This window comes from Mirounga angustirostris, unplaced genomic scaffold, assembly GCF_029215605.1.
Source record: "Mirounga angustirostris isolate CCGP_5_RB_7025 unplaced genomic scaffold, mMirAng1.0.hap1 SCAF_5, whole genome shotgun sequence".
NCBI classification, from domain to species: Eukaryota; Metazoa; Chordata; class Mammalia; order Carnivora; family Phocidae; genus Mirounga; species Mirounga angustirostris.
In genome coordinates, this window is record NW_026991713.1 from 154505384 (window position 1) to 154530007 (window position 24624).

The 24624-nt window shown below is 42.5% G+C and overlaps 1 protein-coding gene across 5 annotated transcripts in view; it reads left to right on the top strand.

The window, feature by feature from the left end:
- IQCK (IQ motif containing K) overlaps positions 1-24624 on the top strand; it is a 129131-nt gene that overhangs the window by 44824 nt on the left and 59683 nt on the right. For all 5 annotated transcript variants that reach the window (XM_045875086.3, XM_064592611.1, XM_054507533.2 and 2 more), the window contains one exon: positions 14834-14918. In XM_045875086.3, the coding sequence (XP_045731042.1) occupies positions 14834-14918 (85 nt within the window). The remainder of the gene's footprint in view (positions 1-14833; positions 14919-24624) is intronic.

Below are 24624 nucleotides of genomic sequence, written 5' to 3' on the forward strand. Positions count from 1 at the left end.
AAAATATTTATGAATGAAATATGAAATGATATGATGTCTGTGGACAGGGGTGGGGGGAATGACATCGAATAACTGACATGCAGAACAGTATAACTGAAACTGATTGACGGTGACATGGGTTCATTTTTGTTTTCTGTCTCCTTTTTTTATCTTTGAAATTTTCCATGATAAAAAATTAAAAGGAAAAGAAACAATGAGATTTTTCAAAGCTCCTCGTGACCGCTTGATTGAATGATGGATGTGCCGTGGGCAAGGAGATATCTATTAACTGGCAAAGTCAACCGGAGGGCTGAGGGGTGTTCTTCTCCACTGGAGGTGGCTGGAGTGACAGACAGTGGGGGAGACTGAGTTTTCATGCGATCATGCTGAGAAACTCAAATGGTATGAAAGGAAAATGGCCCCAGGACAAGGAGAGAGTAGCAAGTGTGGACCCAAGTGAGGAGCCTCATGGTGCTGGGGAGACCTTGGTCACCCTGAGACCCAGCTCTGAATGTGCATGACTCACCAGCAGTTCCCTTACCTCAGCCTCATTCTCCCTTCACATCCTCCTCTGATGCCAAACCCACTTCTCCCCAGCACCAATGAGAATGAGGGTTAACATGATCAGAGCCTTGGGCTTGCCCTAAGAACATGGCACCAGTAGTACTTTTTCTTTTAATAAATACTTTTTCTGTAGAGCAGGGTAAATCTCTTAGGCTTTGCAGGCCACATATGGTCTCTCTTACAATTACTTCAACTCCACCATTGTAGCATGAAAGCAGTCATAGACAGTATGTGAAGAAACACGGATGGCTGGATTCTAGTACTTTATTTATACAAATAAGTGATGGGCCACATTCGGCCCATGGGCTATAGTTTGCTGAGCCCTGTTCTGGATACTAGTAATCTTCTCAAATCCCAGTCTTGCATAAGGACTAAAAATATAAATACATGTGAGTAAGTGGGAAAGATGGAAGGATAGAGGAAGTTACGATCACAACGGGAATTTGGAAAATTGAGATATGACGGTCCTCAGGGACAACCCATTCTAAGATGTGGCCATTCTATTGAGTGACTGACACAAGGGAAGACGGGGGTCATGGAATCATGAGGACAGGAGGCCATGGTGTTAGAGGTGTCATCAGTTTGAAAAATGGAGTATCTGAGAAGGCTGGTGGGGGGTGGGTTGGAGAAGATGACACCAAGTCAAATCTGGGAGCCGTCAAGCGTGGTGTAAGAACGTCCTAGAGGACAAAGTGGTGGCAGTGGAAGTGTAGGGGTTAGGGACTTGGGCTCTGGAATTACACCTCCACCTTTCAGACCAAGCTTCACCATTTCCAGCTGTGTGTCTCTGGGCAAAGATGATTTCATCTCTCTCAGCCTCAGTTTTTTCATCTGTAAAATGGTCTTTCATCTAAACAAAGCTAAATCTTTACCTAAGAGGAATTCTGGTGCCAACTATGAAGGGGCTACCATTTTTCCAGTACTGGTACATACACAGACAGCTATGTTGCAGCTATTTAAAGGGAGTTATTTATTTGTTCATTTATTTAGCTAATATTTATTGAATGCTGAAATGTGCTCTAAAGTTACAAAGCAGACATACTCATAAGCTGGTTGGCTACTGTTTATTGGATGCTTACTCTGTGCCATGGAAATTTGACATAATTAAACATGGTCCCTGTCTTCATGGACAGTTTTTGTGTATAGTTGGATTGCAGTATGCGTGTACTTAATTTATGCTAATTCAATGGTATGCTTTTGGGGGAAAGAGAGAGAGAAAGAGAAATACAGTTTTTGAAAATTTAAGCAGTCCCCCTTGCCATTCCACTCTGGAGGTACAGCATAAATAGGGCACATGACTCAGCTCTTTCCTTAGTTGTTCCCAGTGTTATGTGCCCCTCGTAACATGAGCAGCTCATAAGGCAACTGCTTCTTTCTATTTGTCCATCTATGTGTCTGTCTACCTATGTAACTACCTGCCAACCCAGCATTTATATGGTGTTTACTCAGATACTATTCTGAACAATTGATAACTAGCACCTAATTTAACTTGGGTAACAACCCTACAGAGTAGGAAATTTTATGTCCCCCTTGTATTTGTCAGGCTATGTTAGGCTAAGTTGCAGTTATAAACAGCACTGAAATACTCAATAACAGCTTACTTCTTGCTCGTACAAAGACTGATGCAGGTTGGACAGCCCTTTTGTTTATAGCTATTTAGAACATATGATTTTTGAGGTCACTGAAGCAAAGAAAGAAAGGAGGAGGCACCCTAGTTCTTAACCTTCTCAGTCTAGAACGTTCTTAACCCTCTCGCCTCGCCTCACAGAGCCTGACCCCAAACCAACTGGGAGGGAGGCCGAGATCCATAAGGGAACACTGGATAGTCCATGAATACCAGCTGTCCCGGTGACAGCCGTATTTCAGAGAAAGAAATGAGGCACAGGGATAACATACCTGCCCGAGGTCACAAGCTAGCAAACAAGAGTTGGGATTGAACCCAGGCAGCCTGGCTGCTGAGTCCGTGCCGTTAAGAGCGGTTAATCCATCTACTCTTAGATCACCTGGTACTTAGAGTGATCAGGGCTCAGACAGGGGGAACACTGGCATGTGACACTAACTGAAAGATGCTATGGGTAATTTAAGGTTTGCTAAGGGGAAATTTTGACATCTTATGTGCTGATTTCAGAGTGTAGCTGCCATGGAAGATACAACTCTGTATATTATGTGTGTGTTAGCATTTATTGCCTCAGAGAACCCCACCTACCAGCCTGGGAAGCCATCTAAAATGTGAGTTTGGCTCTATTTTAATGTTCTTGGTAAGACCAATTCTACGGAGCCCAGCTGTCTTTGTTGCTTGATGTCATTATATTGTCAGATCACAGCTGGTAGGTTAGGATCATTTGTCACGGGTGGCTGCCGATCGCTTTTCACATAAATGCTGGGCCTTTTCCCTACAGGTTCCCCATAATTTAGCATACTCTTCACTCTGTCCATCCCTTCGCAGTTACCCATTTCTTTTCCGTGATTTTTTTCTTTATATAACTGCATTTTATGTAGTTGTTTTATATAGACATCGACAACCCTTAAAATTTTAGGTTTATAAAAATAAGATTTATCACATACAAAATAAACATGTTGTTAAATAAACTATACGGTGAAAAGGAAATGTTTAAAATCAAGGATAATCATAGAGTTAAATAACTCTAGACCCAAAAATCTTTCAAAAGGATGTTTCACTCCAGAGGACAGGAACACAACTTTTATTTTCTTTTCTAAATTATTTTGTAGTTTTTCATATTGTCTACAGAGTTACTTTAAGAATTAAAAACAATTACAAAACAAGGGGTGCCTGGGTGGCTCAGTCAGTTAAATGTCCAACTCTTCATTTCAGCTCATGATCTCAGGGTGGCTGGATCAAGCCCTACATCAGGCAGTCTGCTTAGGATTCTCTCTCCTTCTCCCTCTGCCCCTCCCCCTACTTGTGTGCTCACGTTCTCCTTCTCTCTGTTTTTCCTCTCTCTCAAAAATAAATAAAATCTTAAAACAATTACAGAACTAGAGGGTATTTATTCTACCTTTTTAAATTCCATTTACTTGCTTTTTCTGGTAAACGTCTATGCTTCCCCCCCCCCCCCCCCCGCATTGATTTCCTCCTTCTTCTGATTACAGAACTCCCTGTAACTGGAAGGATCACCTGTCTCCCATTCTCAGTCCGTGTGGACAGGGAGCTGATTCCACCCCTGGCTCTGGGCTGGGTGTGTGACCCAGGCCTGGCCAATCAGAGCAGTGAATCCCCCTGACCACTGCTGTTGCTCCCAAATTGGTTCAATCACCTGTAACCCCAAGATTTTTCAGGAAGCAACCAGGAAAGGTTTTCTCTCTCTTCCTCTAGACTTGGAGCTTTGAGGTCATAAGGCTTGAGCTGCGGAGGGGCAACCACCTGAAGAGGCTGCACCTGAAATAACAGCAGAACTGAGAGGCAACCAGAGCCTGGGTTTCTATGGCGTCGTTTTGGGCCTCTCTATATGGCCATGCCTAATGCCGACCCTACTCCTTAATTAAGCCTTTTTTACGATTTTTAATTTTTTGCTTAAGCCAGCTTGAGTTAAGTTTTTTTTTTTTTAAGATTTTATTTATTTATTTGAGAGAGAGAGAGAATGAGAGAGAGAGAGCATGAGGGGGGGAGGGTCAGAGGGAGAAGCAGACTCCCCGCTGAGCAGGGAGCCTGATGTGGGACTCTATCCCGGTACTCCAGGATCATGACCTGAGCCAAAGGCAGTCGCTTAACCAACTGAGCCACCCAGGCGCCCGCTTGAGTTAAGTTTTTAATACTTGCAAATGAAAGAGTCCTGACTTATACATGCTCCTACATGGTATTGCCCCAACTACCTGCCAGTATTCTGAATTAGTCAGCTTTCTGTAGGTTCTGTTGCAGTAACAAATAACCCTCAAATCTCAGTGCCTTAGAATGGCAAATGTTTATTCTTCACCCTTTTTTATGTTAGCTGCATGTCACTTTTGGTTCTGCTCCTTGTCCCCTTTCATTCTGGGACCCAGGATGAAGGAACAGCCTGCTCCCTCACTCTCATGGCAGAGAGAGAAGAGCAATGGCCAATCCATGCAGTGGCAAGCATTTCTGCTGCTCACATTTCATCGGCCAATACAAGTCCATGGCCAAGCCGAATAGCAGTGCTGTGGGGAGGTTGACACCACCCCAGGCAGAAACTGCAAGCCCTATGGCAGAGTAGAGATGCACAGTTCTCTTCCAGGGAAAAGAGTAATAATTGGGACCAATAATGCAACCTACCGCATGCTTTAATCAGAGCTCTATGAGGGTGTTTTCTTCCCTACCTTTCAACAGTGGTGGATTACATCATATTGCCTGATGGCTTTACTCCTATTTATGAATCTCGCATCATCCTCTTTCGCGGTATAGAATCCTGACTCAACCAGCCAATCAGAAACAATGAAACTATTTGCTATGATACTGAGAACAAGAAAAATTTCACTTTTTATTTTGACGCAAAGAATTGGTCAGATTCATTTGCAAAAATAAATCACTAAATAAGCACAAGGAACAAAAGTGCCCTGCTGCCTATCTGGTCCCATGCCCCTGGGGAGAAGACTCATGAAAGACATCATTAAAGCTGAGATCTTCAATGAAACAAAGATTGTGTTTTAGAAAAGAAAAGCTTGCTTTGGGTGAAATGTCTTTTCAGCTAAGTTCTACCCTTAGACGAAAAGAAAAAAATCACAATACTTTCATGTCAGTAAAAGGTATCTTATGACCAAAAGCTGAGGTGAAAACAGAAGTGTCACTGTGCCATTTGAGGACAAGCACCAGCCATATGATGGTGTGTTTGTGTGAAAGTTAACAGTGGGAATAAAAAACGCTCGTGCCTTCTAGATGGCACAGGAAATAGCATGTGTGTTGCACTAAAGATCATAATTAAATGGCACAGCAGAAAATTTGCTGTCATGCCCTGTCGAAAGGAAAACATCTTTTTTTTTTTTTTTAAGACAGAGTGCGCGAGTGGGGAGGAGCAGAGGGAGAGGGAGAGAGATAATCTCAAGCAGGCTCCACATCCAGCGCAGAGCCCGACATGGGGCTCAAACTCATGACCCCAAGATCGTGACCTGAGCCAAAATCAGGAGTCAGATGCTTAACCTAACCAACTGAGCCACCCAGGTGCTCCAGGAAAAATTCGTTTTATTTTATTTTGTCTTATAGACAGGTAACTTAAGAGGCCAGGAGTCTCATAAGGATAATAAATCATCTTTGCTCTTTATATTAGCATATAGGAAGGAAGGAGAGCTGTTTCCTGAATTCAGGACATGCTGGGATGCATAAGTCCTCTAAGCGCCTCTTTCTTGCTGGAAGTTTGGCATGTGGGTGGCCCTTTCTCTGCAGGACACAGTCCTGCTTCCTTCCCTCCTTCCTGTTGTCTCTAGGGGACTATTTGGGAATAAGCTCAGGGAGCCTGTGGGAAGTAGCATGGCCGACACATCTGGGTTCCCAAGTGAGCTCTGCCATTTATTAGTTGGTGTATTAGTTTCCCATAGCTGCTTAATAAATTACCACAAAACTGGTGGCTTAAAACAACACAAGCTTATTCTCTTATAGTTCTAGAGGCTAGAAGTCCAAAACCAATTCATTCTTTAGCCTCTAGAGGAAAACTTGTTTTCTTGCCTTCTCTAATTTCTGGAGGCTCCCTGTATTCCGGAGGGCGCATGACCACTTTGCATCACCCTGACCTCTGGTGTCCATTGTCACATCTACTTCTGTAGATGTGGCATCGCCCTCTGCGTCCCTCTCATAAGGCTACTTGTGACTACATCATTGGCCCACCTGGATAACCCAGGATAATCTCAAAATTCTTAACTTAATCACTTTTTTTTAAAAGATTTTATTTATTTATTCATGAGAGACACAGAGAGAGAGAGGCAGAGGGAGAAGCAGGCTCCCCAGCAGGGAACCCGATGTGGGACTCGATCCCAGGACCCTGGGATCATGACCTGAGCCGAAGGCAGACTCTTAACCATCTGAGCCACCCAGGCGCCCTAACTTAATCACTTCTTAAAAAGTGTCTTTTGCCATCTAAGGGGACATATATATTCAAGAGTCTGGGGATTGGATGAGGACACCTTGGGAAACTCTTACGCAGCCTGCCAGTCAGGCAACCTGGAATAATCCCTTCACAAGCCATGCTCCTCTCTTCTGTTACTTGGGGATGGCATTGCAGGGTGGCCATGAGGTTTAAGATGGTATCAGAGTGCTTTGTCACAAGCAAGAGAAATTTAAAGGCTACTTAAGGAAAAGGGTATATACTGGAAGAAAAAAGGTAACTCACAAACATGAAGGAAAAGGTAAGGACCTGGCCTTAGAAAGCAGATACAGGGATCCAGGAAGCACAGACCCATGTTTTCATGACAACACTGCCAGGAAGAATCCTCTAGTCTCTACCAGTCCACTCAAGATTCACATTCTAGGGAAACAGCATCTGCTTGGCTAAGCTTGGGTGTCAGGCGCACTCCTCGGTCATGGGAGGGCAGGGTGCTGTGACCCACGTTCCCCCCAATACAGGGAGGTAGAGCTGTCAAAGCAAAATCTGAGGGCTGATACCACAAGAAAGGGGAGAGTATGATGAACAGAAAAAAATTAAAGATATCCATTGCAGAGGGCTCATAGTAGGTGTCCAAAGAATGACCGCTTTCATTTTATCCTTAATCTTAGGAGAATAATAGTCACTACTTCAGCAAATGAAATGTGAACAGCAGAATAACCAAGCAAGAGCAAAACCAAATATCTGCTCTGCCACTGATAAATCCTGACATTAAAGAAAGTTCTCTGTTTTCTTTTCTTTTTTTTTTTTTTTAAGATTTATATATTTATTTGAGAGAGAGCTCGAGCAGGGGGAGGGTGAGAGGGGATGCAGACTCCCAGCTAAGCAGGGAGACTGATGAGGGGTTTGATCTCACCAGGAGATCATGAACTGAGCAGAAACCAAGAATCAGATGCTTAACCAACTGAGCCATCCAGGCGCCCCTGTTTTCTTATCTATAATAATATTCATTCTTCCAGAAATATTTATTGAATGCTTATTTTTTTCCAGGCACTTTTCCAGGTACTGTAGATAGAGTGGTTTCCTCTTCCAGGGAAAAGAGTAATAATTGGGACCAATAATGCAACCTACCGCATGCTTTAATCAGAGTGGAGAACGAGAGAAAGAAAGTCTTGGCCCCCATAAAGTTTACATTTTAGCGGGAAGACAGTCAATGAGTAAGCTAACAAACAAACATACTGTATAATGTATAGAAGACCCAGGAGCTCCGAGGAAAACTAAAGCAGTGTAAGTGGATAGAGCATCCCAGGGCTGCGGTGAGGGCTGCTGCTGTTTAGAGAAGCCAGGGAAGGTACACTTCTCGAAGGAGGTAACGTTTGCACAGGGGCCTGTAAGCCAACCTTACAAAGATCAGAAGGAAGAGTGTTCCAGGTGAAGAGAACAGCCACTCTGAAGGCCCTGAGATGGGAACAGACCTGGCTAGTGACACCAGAGGGGATGAAGGAGGCCGAGAGAGTGGTAGGAAATAAAGCCAGACAGGCAAAACTAGGCTGTGCCCAACTTGGGTGGGTGGGCCTTTGGGGACCATGGTAAAGAGTATGCTTTTACTTTATTCCTCTGAGCGTGACAGAAAACTATCGGAGGGTTTTGAGCAGAAGATGAAGGGAATCTGATTTATCTTTTAAGAAGATCACTCTGGGGGCACCGGGGTGGCTCAGTTGGTTGAGCGTCCAACTCTTGATTTTGGCTCAGGTCATGATCTCAAGGTCCTGGGATAGAGCCCCATGTCAAGCTCCGAGCTCAGCAGGGAGCCTGCTTGAGATTCTCTCTCCTTTTCCTTCTGCCCCTCCCCCTGCTCACACATACATTCTCTCTCTTTCTCTTTCTCTCAAATAAATCAAACTTTTTATTAAAAAAGATCACTCTGGCAGCTGGCAGGGGAGTTGACTGAAGTCAACTCTAACAATGCAAGTGTCCCGTGGGGGAGCCTAGCGCAGGCAGGCAGACGATGGCAGCTTGGAGTGTGGGAGGCAAGAAGAGGTTGGATTTGGGATATTTTGATGTTGGAACCAAGAAGACTTGTTGATGGATTGGATGTGGGGTGAGAGAGAAGTCAAGCATGACTTGGAGATTTCAGGCCTGAGCAACTGGCTGAATGGGGAGCCAGTTACTGAAATGGACTGGCAGAAATTAGAGCTCTGTTTGGAAAATTTAAGGGCTTTACAGAAAAATGACAACTTTGGGGGAATAAAAATACGAAGCTTTTGGGACCCGTGGGTGGCTCAGTTGATTAAGTGTCCAGCTCTTGGTTTCGGCTCAGGTCATGACCTCATGGGTCGTGGGTTGGCGCCCTGCGTCAGGCTCTGTGCTCTGCAAGGAGTGTGCTTGAAGATTCTCTCCCTCTGCCCTTCCCCATCACGGTCCCCGCTCCCGCCGCCACATCCGTGCTCAGGCACGCTCTCTCTCTCTCTCTCTCAAATAAATAAATCTTTTTAAAAAAATATGAAACTTCCTTCTTATTTTTTCCCCCAGTAACTGCCCTACCATCTCACAGTAGATCTCCCTTCCGTCTGGGAGGCAGCCCTTTAAATAACTTTTTGGACAAATTCCGTAAGTTCATATCACTCTGTTTTCAGACTATCTCATTTCACTGGATTCATCCCATTTAGTTTTAAATCTTTAGTCCTCAGTCTCATCCTAGATGTAAACCTCGTCTTCCCCCGCCCTTTCCATAGCTCCAGCTACAACTGTCAATGATTCAGGGGTCCCTGAACTTTGAAGGTGGACAAATTGCCTCTCTATTTTCATTAGCCTCTAACTGAGATTTAGCCTCACTTTTAATTATGAATGTGGGCAACAAACCTCAGGAGAGTCCACAGTACCAGTGTCTTCGTCACTAATAGCAATCAGATTTTTTCACCTCCCAATCTAGTTGTTGCAGTGACCCTGAAATATCATTTACTCTCGTCACTTCTTCCAAATAACAGTAGTTAATTGACCTGCCATTAGCTCTTCTTACTTACTGCATACTCTAGAGGCACATATATCATTATATCACCAACTGGGTTTTTAAAAAATATTTTGAAAACTGTATTGCGGTATAATTGGTTTGCTTTGAAACATTTACTTTCATATTTTATTAAATATTATCTAGAGAAGAAATCCAAACTGCCAGTGTAAAAAGGGACCCATGACACAAAACAAGTTAAGACCCCTGCAAGTGATTTGGAAGCCGTGAGGAGGGAGGTGGTTTGCCCTTCCCATACACCCACCCTTGCCCAGGCTTACATTCTGGAGCAGGAAGAGGGAGAATGGGAAGGAGGCAGATCTCCTTCAGGTTTTCCTTGAGTTACATTAGAGAAAACATGTAATCCGTTAAAAAGAGACTAAATGACACAGCACTCTGGGCATGTTTGTCAAAGTGCATCGAGATCACGACCCTGATTTTCAGGATGGTTATACCTGCAGGGTGGGCTCCTGGCCTTCTCACATCATTAGGTGAGCTCTGTTGACTGGACCCATATGCCACTTCCGATGATGGGCCTGGTAAAATGGGAGTGGATTCTGTGTTTAACTTAGGAGGGTGATTCAGCTTGATGCTGGGGTAATAACGGCTTGTCGGTCTCCCAGGGTGGAGTTAGTGAGGGGGCGAAAGCCAGATCACATCCTAGTAACCATGGTTTCTAAACACACTTTAAGACTGCTAGAGAGTAATGTAGCTGGCTCTCCCCTACTGGTTTTCAGAGCTGTTCCTCACATCATAGAAAAGAGTCCTATGAGATTCTGTCCTAATGGCTGGTCGCTGTATATCTGGATGCCCCATTCCAGATAACCTCTGTTGTACTTCTTCCAAATATTTGAAGTTTATTACTCAAGACTGATGCCTCTAACAGAATGTTTGGGAAACCAGTTAAGGCCGAGGGCAGGGACTGGGTAATCTCTTTTGCTGTTTACGATGGGTAGATGTTATCAAATACTAGGCCCTTGAAAGGCTGTATAAATGATGGTTGATTTAGGGCCTGTGTCATTTTGTAAATGGCTTTGCATCAGGATTGTGCTCTCATGTTCCAAGAAAACAAATTAATCTCTTACCTAATGAAAAGCGGATAGCATTTGGATTCTAAGATTCAGTTTTCAATATAAAGCAAGCTTTTCTCCTTTCTGCTTTATTCTATTTAAATGCCACTTTGGGATGGTCCCTCTTGTTTTAGAACTGGATGTAGAAGTTAATAAAGACTTCTCAGATTCCCTTGTGTATTTTGAAAGCATACTGTGTATCTTCTTTAGGTCCTGCAAATCTTTTACTTAGCACCCAAAAAGGAGGAAGCAATTGTGTGTGTTTATGCATACACACAAATCAGAAAAATAAATTCTCAGAATTATAGCATCAATTCTTATGATTCAAATATATTTGATTCACATTTAAGAAAAAAAGAAAAGGGGGCCACCTGGGTGGTGCAGTTGGTTGAGCATCAGACTCTTGACTTCTGCTCCAGTCATGAGCTCAGGGTTATGAGATCAAGCCCCACATCAGAGCCCACCTGAGATTCTCTCTCTCCCTCTCCCTCTGCCACTCCCACTCATGCTCTCTCTCTAAAAATAAATAAGTCTTAAAAAAGGAAAAAGGAAAAGGACACGACTAATGAGCATTACCAGTAAGACAGGTGTTGGAAACATACTCAGTGGTTCTATTTTGCCCATCGAAACACGCAAACCTGTCCGCTCTGGGGAATCCCTTAAAGAGGGAGCCTCCGCTGCTGCTTTCTCCTTTGATTGACATGGCCCCTTGTCCCCCTCCCGAGTTCCCCAATGATGAGCGGTTGCCTCTACTCCATCTCTATTTTTATTTGATCTGAAGCCAGTTGCACTGATTCCAAAAGAGAGAAAAGGGCCTGACATGGCTTCTATCCCTTCAAGCTAGCCTGATGAAATGATTGATAATTCCCAGGGACTACTCTCAGAAGATTAAGTCCTTTTCATTTGGCCTGATTTACACTGGCTCTCTCATACTTATTCTTGGTTTGGGAACGAGACAGCACCCCATTATTTAGCCATGAAAGCAGGGATGTCACTAAAGGTGGCCTCATATTACTGCTTAAAGGCCTATTAGAAATCTCATTTTGCTTTTTGGAGATTCATTGTGATGCAAAGCCATTCGGGGTTTCATTACTGGTGAAAGCCCTTTGTCAGGCTGGCCAAGGCTGTTGTCCCAAGATTTGCAGTTCTCCTTTCCTACTGCTATTCCAAAACAGGAATACTGTTACTTTGAGGATTTCATGACATCAGTAGAAAAAAATATACTTAAGGCAGGAAAATTGCCGCTGAACGGAAAGGCGCCATCAAATCTCCCCTCAGATACAAGTGACAAACTCCACTTTGTTCTGCTGTCCTGACATCAGATTTCCCTGTGGAACGTCAGACAAATGAATACCTGCCAAGTTATTACTGTAAGAATTAATGAAGAGGGCATTTTCTATGATTACATCTCCCCCCCCACACCAGTTTTTTCTTCTAGGCAAATGACTGTGTTTTCTTCTATTAAACACGCACAGCTGCGAGACCCTGAATTCCACATCAGTGACCTTGTAAGCTGCCTTCTCTTCTCCTTAGGCCACTCCCTGTGCTTCCCGGATCAAAAGATTCTCAGCAGGATATGGTCACTGACCATATCACCTCACATGAATGAATCACCTCACACCTCTGTGCCTCAGTTCCTTCAATCTAAAAGAAGGATAACAATCGCTCATTACTCATATTGTGAGGATTTAATGATGTATGGAAAGTGCTTAGGACTCTGTGCCAGGCAGAGAGGCTCATTCCACAAACATTTATCAAGTACCCACTAGAAATGGTATCCCTACCCCTAAGGTTCTCCCTGGCTTTGATGTCTTTGATTCTGGAATAATTCCTAAGCGTTGGGACTACCACGAGGAGCAAACACAGGCCTGGTCTCTGCCCTCGTGGAGCTTTCAGTCCAGTTGAGGATCGGGGCATTCATTAGATAACCACACAGAGTTACATCTCCGAATTGGGCCAAGGACTAGGAAGGAAAATTACACAGAGCTCCACTGGGTCCTAACCTAATCAAAGAACACCTTTCCATAATCAGAAGAAAGAGTGAGAGTGAACCAGGAGGAAGAAGTGTCAGCCCTCTCACCTGCTACCTTAAGGTTTTGAACCCCTACCATAGGGCAGACGGGGCTCACACCCTGAGCATGGCTTAGCAGGAAGAGCATAGGCTGGGTTTCAGCGCCCTCTGGCCCGCCCGCTGGGTGTCTTTAAGCAGCAACCTGCACAGCTGTACACAATGCCCCTGGCTGGGGTAGGGGGATATTGGAGGCACAGGAAAGCCCCTCTGCAAAGACCTTGAGGTAGGAGGGCACTTTTGAAGAGATGAAAAAGGACAGCATGGCTGGAATATAAGGAGCAATGCCTATAGGAGGGGAGTCCAGAAAGCTCTTAGTAAATATCAGCTAGTATTAATGCATGATAATATTAGTCTCGTAAATCCATTGCCAGCATACCAAGGTCTCCTTAGAAACACCAAGGTCTCTCTAGAAGCCATTGATTTTTAACTAGTGAAAGAGAATTACTTCAGGGATGTGATTTGTTGGTGTCACACAACTGAGAATAAGGACAATTGATGAGTACAGACATTTAATGTAGAAAGCAGGCCTCCAGCAAAATATGAATGCTCTGTTGCAGCCCAGAGAGCCACATATTAGGCAAGAAGAAGTGAAAACATAAAGAGAACCAAACAAAAATTTTAAAAAGCCACCACATCATGCAAATAAAAATGGAAACGGAACATTAGGGACGGTTTTCTAACAATGCTGTCATTTTGAGCATGTAATTATTTCTCCAAAGAAATAGAAGAATCTTCTTTACTTGGCCTCTTCGAAAGGACCTGCCCAGTCCAAGACCCAGAACCTGGCAACAACACCGCACTCCCTTGAAAGGATCTCAATAACCTCAAGATTCTTCTGGGCTTTGATTTCTTTGATTCTGGAATAATTCAAAAGCACATTCATTCATTCAAACAAACATACTATATCAAGGGTGGGTTGTTGTTGTTGTTGTTTTTAAATCAGAGTTTAGAGAGAAATAAAACCACACATCCTGGAGAATCATGCAATGTTGCCACTTAGCTTTGCAGTCTGTGCCAGGCTCCACATCTGCAAGTATTTGCCCAGTGAAAGTTTGGTGTCAGCCGAGCATTGAGAGGGAAGCCTAGGCTTTAGGATCCTATGAGTCTGGGCTCAGATCCCAACTAGGCCATCTACAAGCTGTGTGACCTTGGGTTAGTCAACCTCTCTGTATGATGGGAGTTACTATAAACTCAAATGATGGCTGTTGTTAGGGAGAACTCTGAGGCCAGGGAACTTAAGAACCCCTCACTTGCAAAGTCATTTCTGGGGATCCTGTCCTGGGAGCAGCCTCCATGTGACCCACATCCTTTCTGAGGTTTATTTCTTTGTACTATATCTAAAAAGGCTTAACTGGGCTTTTCAGAGGTAGCTGTGCTTTAGAGAAACATAAGGAACCAGAATCAAATCATACTTATAAGAACTTGTCAGGAATTAGTATCTCTATGCAACTTTTGGTGGGGGGGGGAGAGAAAAGAGCATTTCACCATGATTTTTAAACATGATATCTATGATCAAACATCCCATCCCAATCTGAAAAATCCCACAAGAGCAAGCAATGTCAACTGACCCAGCACTTGAGATATTTTATTGCCTATTAAGATATAGTAGCAGAACTTAACTTAAAAATATGCCTGAATTCAAGCCACATTAAACTGGAATGCACACACAATTTATCAGATATAAATTCCAATATTTTTGCCTTGAGAAAAGAGATGAGCTGCTTAATTTCCCTTCAGTAGAAAGGTAGAAAAAGAATCCTTTATTATGTCTCAGTTGTAATGCAGTATTTAAAAGTCGCCCTGCTTTGTCTCCTGTTTTATGTCTATAGAGCCTTATGGAGGTCCCACCTTTTAGGACTCACATGCAGCTTTAACAGCCTGAGCCTTTCGAAGCAGAACAGGCTAACAGTGATTTAAGAGTACACTGGTTAAAAACAAAACAAAACGAATCCATCTTGGATTTTAAAATACAACATGCTAACTCAAGCCTAAACTTTTCTATCAAAAATGGCATTGTTGCTTTCTAAGAATGGAAATGGATGAGGCACTTAATCAGAGAGGCCATTATGTTGTCAAAGGGCTGCCAAGGCTGAAGGATGGATTCTCATGGGCATATGACCATTTTATTGCTTTTCAGTCCCCGGCCGCCGATCCCACTCTCCCTCCTGCTGACAGAAGAAGAGGCAGCTCTGTGCATTCAATCCTTCTGGAGAGCCTATCTGGTAAGAGTCATGTGCAATTATGGCATTTGGTCTGATTGGGAATTTTTGTGATGTGGAGGGCCCATGGGAAAACTGTTAGATGAATTTGAAACAGAGCTATAGTAATAGCTAACATCCAAACCTCAGAAATAGGATTCTCTGCAAAATACATCTCAAAGAGTGATTTAGAATTTTTACCAAAACTTACGTTGCAATTGTCATTAAAAGTACCCTCCAGCCTTTTAATATTGGGTTGACTGGCCTGCATTACCTAAAAAAATAATATTATATACATACAAAGAGCAATACTGTGTTCATTTTAGGGAGAAAAAAAAAAGAAAATTACTCAAGTAGAGCAAATAAAACTTTTTGAGCCACCGAAACTGTTACCCCAAAATAATCATTGCTGGCATTTTGGTGTGAAATTTTCCAAACCTTAAAAATCTTAATGGAGGGCGCCTGGGTGGCTCAGTCATTAAGCGTCTGCCTTCAGCTCAGGTCATCGAGTCCCACATCGGGCTCCCTGCTCAGTTGGAAGCCTGCTTCTCCCTCTCCCACTCCCCCTGCTTGTGTTTCCTCTCTCGCTGTCTCTCTCTCTCTGTTGAAAAATAAATAAAATCTTTAAAAAAAAAAAACTTAATGGATAGGGTGGGGGATGGGTGAAACAGTTGAAGGGGATTAAGAGTACACTTACCTTGGTGAACACTGAGTCATATATGGAACCATCAAATGGCTATATTGTACATCTAAAACTTATATAGCACTGTATGTTAACATTGGAATTAAAATTAAAAAAATAAAGCATAAAAAATCTGAAAAGATAGAATAATATATAAACACGTATCACCTGCTAGAAGTAACCTTTTCTTTTGAAACCTGTCTTTTCTAGCCATTGGTTATTCCCAGTTTATCATTATTATAATAAATGCTGTAATAGAGATCTTTGTGCAGGCATCTTTGCACATTTGTCTGGTTGTTTATGTAGGACAAATTCTAGAAGTGGAATTTCTAGGTCAAAGGTGAGTTCCTTTCTAAAGTTCCTGATCCATATTGTCATGTGGCCCTTCAGGAAGGATGTACTTTGAAAAATTCTTACCAAATATATATGAGAGTGGCATGTGTATCTCGTGCTAAAAAGTGTACATCCTCTTCGATTTGTTGGCCAAGTATCAACGTTAAGAAGCTTCCAGGTAAACAGGAAGCACCCATTCTAGGTAGAAGCATGTCTCCACCCAAGTCAATGGAATGAGTTTAGATTTGATTTCAGGGGTAGTAAATCGCCACAAGGAAAAGTCTCAGTGGATTTACGTGGAGGCCAAAGATGCACGTTGATGGGCTCCTCAGAATTACTACAGGAGAAGTAGACTGAAGGGAACACACCAGCAAACAATTCTCCATGAAGAAGTTAGATTTACTCTAATGAGATACAATTAATAAATCAACAAGCAAAATATTTGTTAAATGACCATTAAATGGGACTGTCCTTGATTACAGGGAGCTTCCTACTGTCTCAGGCAATATCATCCAGTCATTCCACTCCTTTTGTACATGGCACATTCCTGAACATGTGGGTCGAAGTCAGATGTGGAAGTTAAATAATAGACTTGCACATTATAAGAAGCAGTTTGTTCCCAAAGAGTTAAAAACTGGTTATAAAACCCTCTATTATACCCCGCGATTTAGATAAAACTAGTGACAACATAGGTTTTCAGCATTTCATACGTATTTTATACCTGTGGTCTTTTTCCTTCATAACTGAACATCAGCAGGGTAGCTTAAGTTCAGGGACGCCCAACCAAGGTCAAAGATTCCTGGCTTCCACTGCTTTCCGAGCTCCGTCTTTGTCGTCAGCGTATTTCATTTGTAAGACTTACACTTGTTACACTAGAATTAGCCGTTTTACTTTCCCATTTTCTGATCCTTTTAATGAAACTGTAAGAGCAAAATGCAATAAAATAGTGATTTTCAGATTTCCTTTCTTTAAAACAGCAAAGTGCTTTTTTCAAACCAAATCACACTCAGAAGCCTGGAATACAACCATTATGTTAACAGGAAAAGGGGATGTTCTGTCCCTGATTCTCCCATGCAGTAAGACTTCCACACACAGGAGCCTGTGTTACGGGCAGAGCATAAAAACAGAGAGATGTTTCTCTACTTATCATGGGGCTACATCCTGATAAACCCATTGTAAGCTGAAAATATTATAAGTTGAAAATTCATTTAATACACCTAACCCGCTGGACCTCATAGCTTAGCTTAGCCTATAAATGTGCTCAAAACATTTATGTTAGCTGACATTTGGGCAGCTATAAAATAGTCTGTTTTATAATAAAGTGTTGAATAGCTCCTGGAACTTATTGAATACTGCACTGAAAGTGAAAAATAGAATAATTGCATGGGTACAGAATGGTCATCAGTGTATTGGTTATTGACCCTGGTGATCAGCTGGCTGAATGGGACCTGCGACTTGCTGCACTGCCTAGGATTGTGAGAGTATCGTACAGCATATCACTCACCCAAGAAATGATCAAAATTCAAAATTTAAAGTACAGTTTCTACTTAAGGCATATGGCTTTCAAACCACCATATAAAGTGTTATTATAAGTTGGGGACTCTCTGTAGTCTATAAGACAGCTGAATTCAGCTCATCATACCAACAAACACCGCCATGTAAAAAGATGTCACAGTGGCTCAAAATTTAACTGGTTATAATGCTATCATCACACAATAGCTAGAAATGTTCCTTATGGTACAAAAGATGTGTAGGGGCAAGTGTATGCTGTGTGAGAATTCGGTTCATTCAAATCCAAACATCTCCTGTGATATGTATATATAATATATAATAATTATATTATATAATATATAATATAGTATCACAAACATTTCCTGTGATATATATATATAACTGAAGAGTGCCAAGTAGGGGGTAAGATCCTAAGTTGTTGCTAGAAGGAAAGATGTCTGATATGTGGGATGACCTCAGAAGCTTCCACAAAAAAGGAGGGACTTGATCTCATCCTTTTTTTTTTTTAAAGATTTTATTTATTTGACAGAGAGAGACAGAGCGAGAGAGGGAACACAAGCAGGGGGAGAGGGAGAAGCGGGCATCCCACTGAGCAGGGAACCCAATGTGGGGCTCGATCCCAGGACTCTGGGATCATGACCTGAGCCAAAGGCAGACGCTTAACGACTGTGCCACCCAGGCACCCCTGATCTCATCCTTTTTTTTTTTTTTTTTAAAGATTTTATTTATTTATTCATGAGAGAGAGAGAGGCAGAGGGAGAAGCAGGCTCCCAAGGAGCAGGGAGCCCGATGCGGGGCTCGATCCCAGGACCCTGAGATCATGACCTGAGCCGAAGGCAGACGCTCAACCGTCTGAGCCACCCAGGCGCCCCACCCCTGATCTCATCCTTAAAAGAAAGATGGGACACTGGAATATCAGCTGGGAACAAGATGGTATCTCAAGGGGAAATAGCATACACACACACACACACACACACACACACACATATATATTATACCACTTTTTATTAAAATGTGTACTGTATAGGGGCACCTGGGTGGCTCAGTTGGTTAAGCGGCCAACTCTTGATTTCAGCTCAGGTCATGATCTCAGGGTCCTGGGATTGAGCCCTGCATGGGGGGCTCTGTGCTCAGCGGGGAGTTTGCTTCAGGATTCGCTCTCCCTCTGCCCCTCCTCAAACTTGTGCACATCCGTGAGTGCTCTCTCTCTCAAATAAATAAATAAATATTTTTTTAAAAAACGTATATTTTGGACAGCTACACACACACACATAGGATAGGAAAATACCTGAAAGGAAATGAAGCGATCTAACAATAGTGGGTAACTTGGGGTGGCTGGGAAAGAATTAAGGAGACCGTAGCCTTCTATACACTGAAGAAAGTCTTTACAAAGAGAATACAGTATGATTTTCATTAATTTCAAATTAATTTAAACCATGTTATGGATGCAGAAAGAACATTTGACAAAATCCAACAGGCTTTTATGATAAACACTCAACAAACTATGACTAGAAAGGAATTTCTTCAACTTGATAAAGGGTAGTTACAAAATTCCACAGCTAACATCATATTTAGGGTGAAAAACTGGATGTTTTCCCCCTGAGATTGGGAACGAAACAAAGATATCCTCTCTACTTCAGTTCAGCACAGCACTGGAGGTTTTAACTAAGGAAGTTAGGCAAGAAAAGGAATAAAGGGGCACCTGGGTGGCTCAGTCGGTTGACTGTCCGCCTTCGTCTGGCATCATGATCCTGGGGTCCTGGGATGGAGCCCCGCATCGGGCTCCCTGCTCCGCAGGAAGCCTGCTTCTCCCACTCCCACTCCCCCTGCTTGTGTTCCCTCTCTTGCTGTGTCTCTCTCTGTCAAATAAATAAAATCTTTAAAAAAATAAAAGAAAAGGAATAAAAGGCATTCTAATCAGAAAGGAGGAAGTAAAACTATCTCTATTCTCGGGGTGCCTGGGTGGCTCAGTCAGTTAAGCGACTGCCTTCGGCTCAGGTCATGATCTCAGGGTCCTGGGATCAAGCCCCGCATCAGGCTCCCTGCTCGGCGGGAAGCCTGCTTCTCCCTTTCCCACTCCCCCTGCATGTGTTCCCTCTCGCTTTCTCTCTCTCTGTCAAATAAATAAATAAAATCTTTTAAAAAAACCTATCTCTATTCTCTATATAAACATGACCTTCTATACAGAAATTCCTACGTAATTTACTAAAAATATTTAAAAATTAGAAGAAACAAGTCCAGCAAGGTTGCAGGATACCAAACCAATACACAAAAAATCAATCGTATTTATATGTACTTAGCAATGAGCAATCTGAAAATGAAATTAATAAAAATCCCATTTGTAATAGCATCAAAAAGAACAAAATACTTAGGAATAAATTTCACAAAAGAAGTGCAAGACTTGTATGCTGAGAACTACAAAACATCACTGAAAAAAATTTAGTAAGACCCAAACAAATGGAAAGACAGCCTGTGTCCATTGATTGGAAGACCTCATGTTGTGAAGATAATAGTACAAATTGATCTGCAGATTCAGTGCCATCTCTATCAAAATCCCAACTGACTTTTTTTTTTTAACAGAAACTGACAAGCAGATCCTAAAATTCATATGAAAATGTAAGAGACCCCAAATAGCCAAAACAGTCTTAAAAAAAGAACAAAATCAGAGGACTCACACTTCTCTGTTGCAAAACTTACTATAGAGCTATAGTAATCAAGTGCTAGTGGCATAGATTAATGGAATAGAAATGAGAGTACAGAAATAAACCCTTACATTTATGGTCAACTGATTTTTTTTTTAAGATTTTATTTATTTGACAGAGACACAGCGAGAGAGGGAACACAAGCAGGGGGAGTGGGAGAGGGAGAAGCAGGCTTCCCGTGGAGCAGGGAGCCCGATGCGGGGCTCGATTCCAGGACCCTGGGATCATGACCTGAGCCGAAGGCAGACGCTTAACGACTGAGCCACCCAGACGCCCCCTGAAGGCAGACGTTTAACTGACTGAGCCACCCAGGCACCCCTGGTCAATTGATTTTTAACAAGAGTGCCAAGACCATTCGATGGGGAAAGAATAGTCTTTTCAACACATAGTGCTAGAACTCCTGAATATCCACATGCAAAAGAATAAAGTTAGATCCCCTACCTCATACAATATACAAAAATTAATCCAAAATGAATCAAAGACCTAAATAAAAATGCTAAAACTATAAAAGTTTGAAAAAAAGACATAGGTGTAAATTTCATGACTTTGGATTAAACAACAGTTTACATAACAAAAAGCACAAGCAACAAGCGAAGAAAAAGACATCGGACTTCGTCAAAATTCAAAACTTTTGGCTCTTCGAGTGCCTGGGTGGCTCAGTAGGTTAAGTGTCTGATTCTTGATTTTGGCTCAAGTCATGATCTCAGGGCTGTGAGATAGAGCCCCACATTGGGTGATGTGCTCAGCGGGGAGTCTGCTTGAGAATCTCTCTCTCCTCCCTTTGCCCCTTCCCCTCATCCCCCACTCTCTCTCTAAAATAAAAACAAATAAATCTTAAAAAAAAAACTTTTGGGGCGCCTGGGTGGCTCAGTCCAGTTAAGTGTCTGCCTTTGGCTCAGGTCATGATCTCAGGGTCCTGGGATCGAGCCCTATGTCTGCTTCCCTGCTCAGCAGGGAGTCTGCTGCTCCCTCTTCCTCTCCCCCTACCCCCCCTCCCCCACTTGTGCTTGCACACTCTCTCTCTCTCAAAGAAATATCTTTTTAAAAAACCCAGACTTTTGCAAACAGAGAAAGATATGTATCATATGATCTCACTGATATGAGGAATTCTTAATTGTAGGAAACAAACTGAGGGTTGCTGGAGTGGGGTGTGGGGTGGGAGGGATGGGGTGACTGGGTGATAGACACTGGGGAGGGTATGTGCTCTGGTAAGCGCTGTGAATTGTGCAAGACTGTTGAATCTCAGATCTGTACCTCTGAAACAAATAATGCAATATATGTTAAGGAAAAAAAAAAAAGAAGAAGAAGGTAGCGGGAGGAGAAGAATGAAGCGGGGGAAATCGGAGGGGTAGACGAACCATGAGAGACGATGGACTCTGAAAAACAAACAGGGTTCTGGAGGGGAGGGGGTGGGAGGATGGGTTAGCCTGGTGGTGGGTATTGAGGAGGGCACATTCTGCATGGAGCACTGGGTGTTATGCACAAACAATGAATCATGGAACACTTCATCTAAAATTAATGATGTAATGTATGGGGATTAACATAAGAATAAAAAAATTAAAAAAAAAAAAAAACCCAGACTTTTGGCTCTTAAGAACACCATCAAGTGAACAAAAAGACAAAACACAGAATGGAAGAAAACATTTGCAAATCATGTATCAGATAAGGGTCTAATATCCCAAATATATAAAGAATTCTCACAGCCCGACAAATAAATCAATTACAAAACTGGCAAGGGATTCGAATAGACACTTCTTCAAAGAATATATGCAAATGGCCAAGAGGCACATGAAAAGATGTAGGAAATGCAAAGCAAAACCACAGTGAGATGCCACTTCACGTCCACCAGCATGGCTAGGATCCAAAAGGCAATAACAGCATTGGCGAGAATGTAGAGATCTTGGAAGGGCCGGCACACTGCTGGCAAGAAATGGGAAAAGTCACTTTGGAAAGCAGTTTGGCAGTTTGTCAAAAATCTAAACACTGAGTCACCGCTCCATGACTCAGCAATCCTACTCCTAGGTATATGTTTAAGATAATTGAAAGCATCTGTCCATACAAACACCTGTACATGAATGTTCATGTAAGCATTATTCACAATAGCCAAAATGTGGGAAACAATCGAAACATCCACCAACTGATGAATGGATACGTACAATGTGGATCGTTACTCAGCCATAAAAAGGAATGAAGTACTGATACACGCTACGAGGTAGATGAACCTTGAACACTTTATGCTAAATAGAAGGAACCAGACATAAAAGGCCACATATTCCATTTAAATAAAATGTCGAGAATAGGTAAATCCCTAGACAGAAACCAGATTAGTGGTGGTCAGGAACCCGAGGAAGAGCGGCACGGGGAGTGACTGCTAACGGCATTGTTTTGGGTGATAGAAATGTTCTGGAATTAGGTGATGGAAATGGTGGTACAACTGTGAATAAACACCACTGAACTGTAAACTGTAAAAGGGGTGAATTTTATGTTATGTAAATTATGTGTAAGTAAACAAATGAATAATTATGGGAAAAAATACAAAGCAAGCCATTTTACACCTTTTAACCATGTGTTCTTCTGACACAAGTTCTTGATTTTTGGCCTTTTTTTTTTTTTTTTAAGATTTTATACATTCATTTAAGAGAGACAGAGAGACAGAGAGAGCACAAGCAAGGGGAGAGGCAGAGGGAGAGGGAGAAGCAGACTCCCCGCTGATCTGGGAGCCTGATGCGGGGCTCGATCCCAGGGCCTGGAGATCATGACCTGAGCCGAAGGCAGATGCTTAACCACCTGAGCCACCCAGGCACCCCTTGGCCTGGTTTTATAACAACGAAACATCCTAAGACCAGAAAAAGGGATTTTCAGAAATCCGTCAAGTGTTCCGTCACAGGCAGCCCTTGCACAAACTCTCTCTCCTTACACACTCCCATGTAGTTTTATTGCACTTTGCATGAAGGGTTTACAATTAATGAAAACGGTTACTTGTACTGTCTTAAACACTGTGAGGGAAAAATATAGCCCCCCACAAAATTGTTTTGTATGGTAAACTATACATACCATGAAATTTACCATTTTAACCATGTTTAGTTGTAAAGTGACGTTAAGCATATTCACACTGTTGGGCAGCCATTACCACCATCCATTTCTAGAACTTTCTTTCATCTTTCTAAACTGAAACTCTGTCCCCACCAAACAATAACTCCTCCCCATGCCCTCCTTCCCCCAGCCCCTGGCAGCCACCCTTTTACTTTCTGTCTCTATGGTTTGACTACCTAGATACCTCATAGAAGTGCAATCATACAGTATTTGTCCTTTTGTGACTGGCTTATTTCACTTAATGTCCTCAAGATTCATCTATATTGTCGCACGTGTCAGAACTTCCTTCATCTTTAAGACTGAATAATATTTGGGGCACCTGTGTGGCTCAGTCGTTAAGCGTCTGCCTTCAGCTCAGGTCATGGTCCCAGGGTCCTGGGATCAAGCCCCACGTTGGGCTCCTTGCTCAGTGGAGAGGTTGCTTCTCCCTTTCCCACTCCTCCTGCTTGTGTTCCCTCTTTTAGGGGCGCCTGGGTGGCTCAGTCGTTAAGCGTCTGCCTTCGGCTCAGGTCATGATCCCAGGGTCCTGGGATCGAGCCCCGTGTCGAGCTCCCTGCTAAGCAGGAAGCCTGCTTCTCCCTCTCCCACTCCCCCTGCTTGTGTTCCCTCTCTCGCTGTGTCTCTCTCTGTCAAATAAATAAATAAAATCTTTAAAAAAAAAAAAAAAAAGAAAGACTGAATAATATTCTTGTGACAGGAAGTTTTAAAATCCAGAAATCTGATATCCTCACTTGTTATCATGAAACTAGCTGGACATCTCATAAAAATATATTTTAACCAACCACATTAAAAGAAATGTCATGTGGTATGAAAAGCTATGTGTGGTGAACCATTCTTGGTAGCTTTGACTTTATAATTAGCCTTATAAATAGGTTCCTGGTAGTTATTACTAGATGTTAAACACACCTGTTAAAGTAGACACGGTCTTGTTCCTTTTTTCCAAAATACTAGATTAACGAATGGTTAGAAAGCCAGATTGTTTCAACATGCAAAACTGAATGTTTTTTTTGAAAAGCTGTTTGGATATTGTGAATGAATCTGGTCCTCTGAACACTCTCTGAAGTGTGATTGGTGATAAGTTGCATTACCACATCAATGGTGCCTTTCTGCTGCTGAAATACTGGATGTTACAGGTAACCGTGAATAGAGAAAACTCTGCTCTCTATTTTAACTATGAAGTTCAAATGAGGTTCCCATGGGCCATAAGGATTGAAATTTCTTTAATGATTTAGAAGGCAGAGACCAGATAAATCCAGTGAATATTGATTCTGTCTAAATAAGCTTCTGGTGTTTTATGCTTTCTGCCCATTTGTTTTATTTTATTCTGTCTAACTCAGCCTAGACTCCAGGGTGGCATACAGTCTCCCCTCCTCCCAGGATCAACGCCCCCTCCAGGCACTGTGACAGC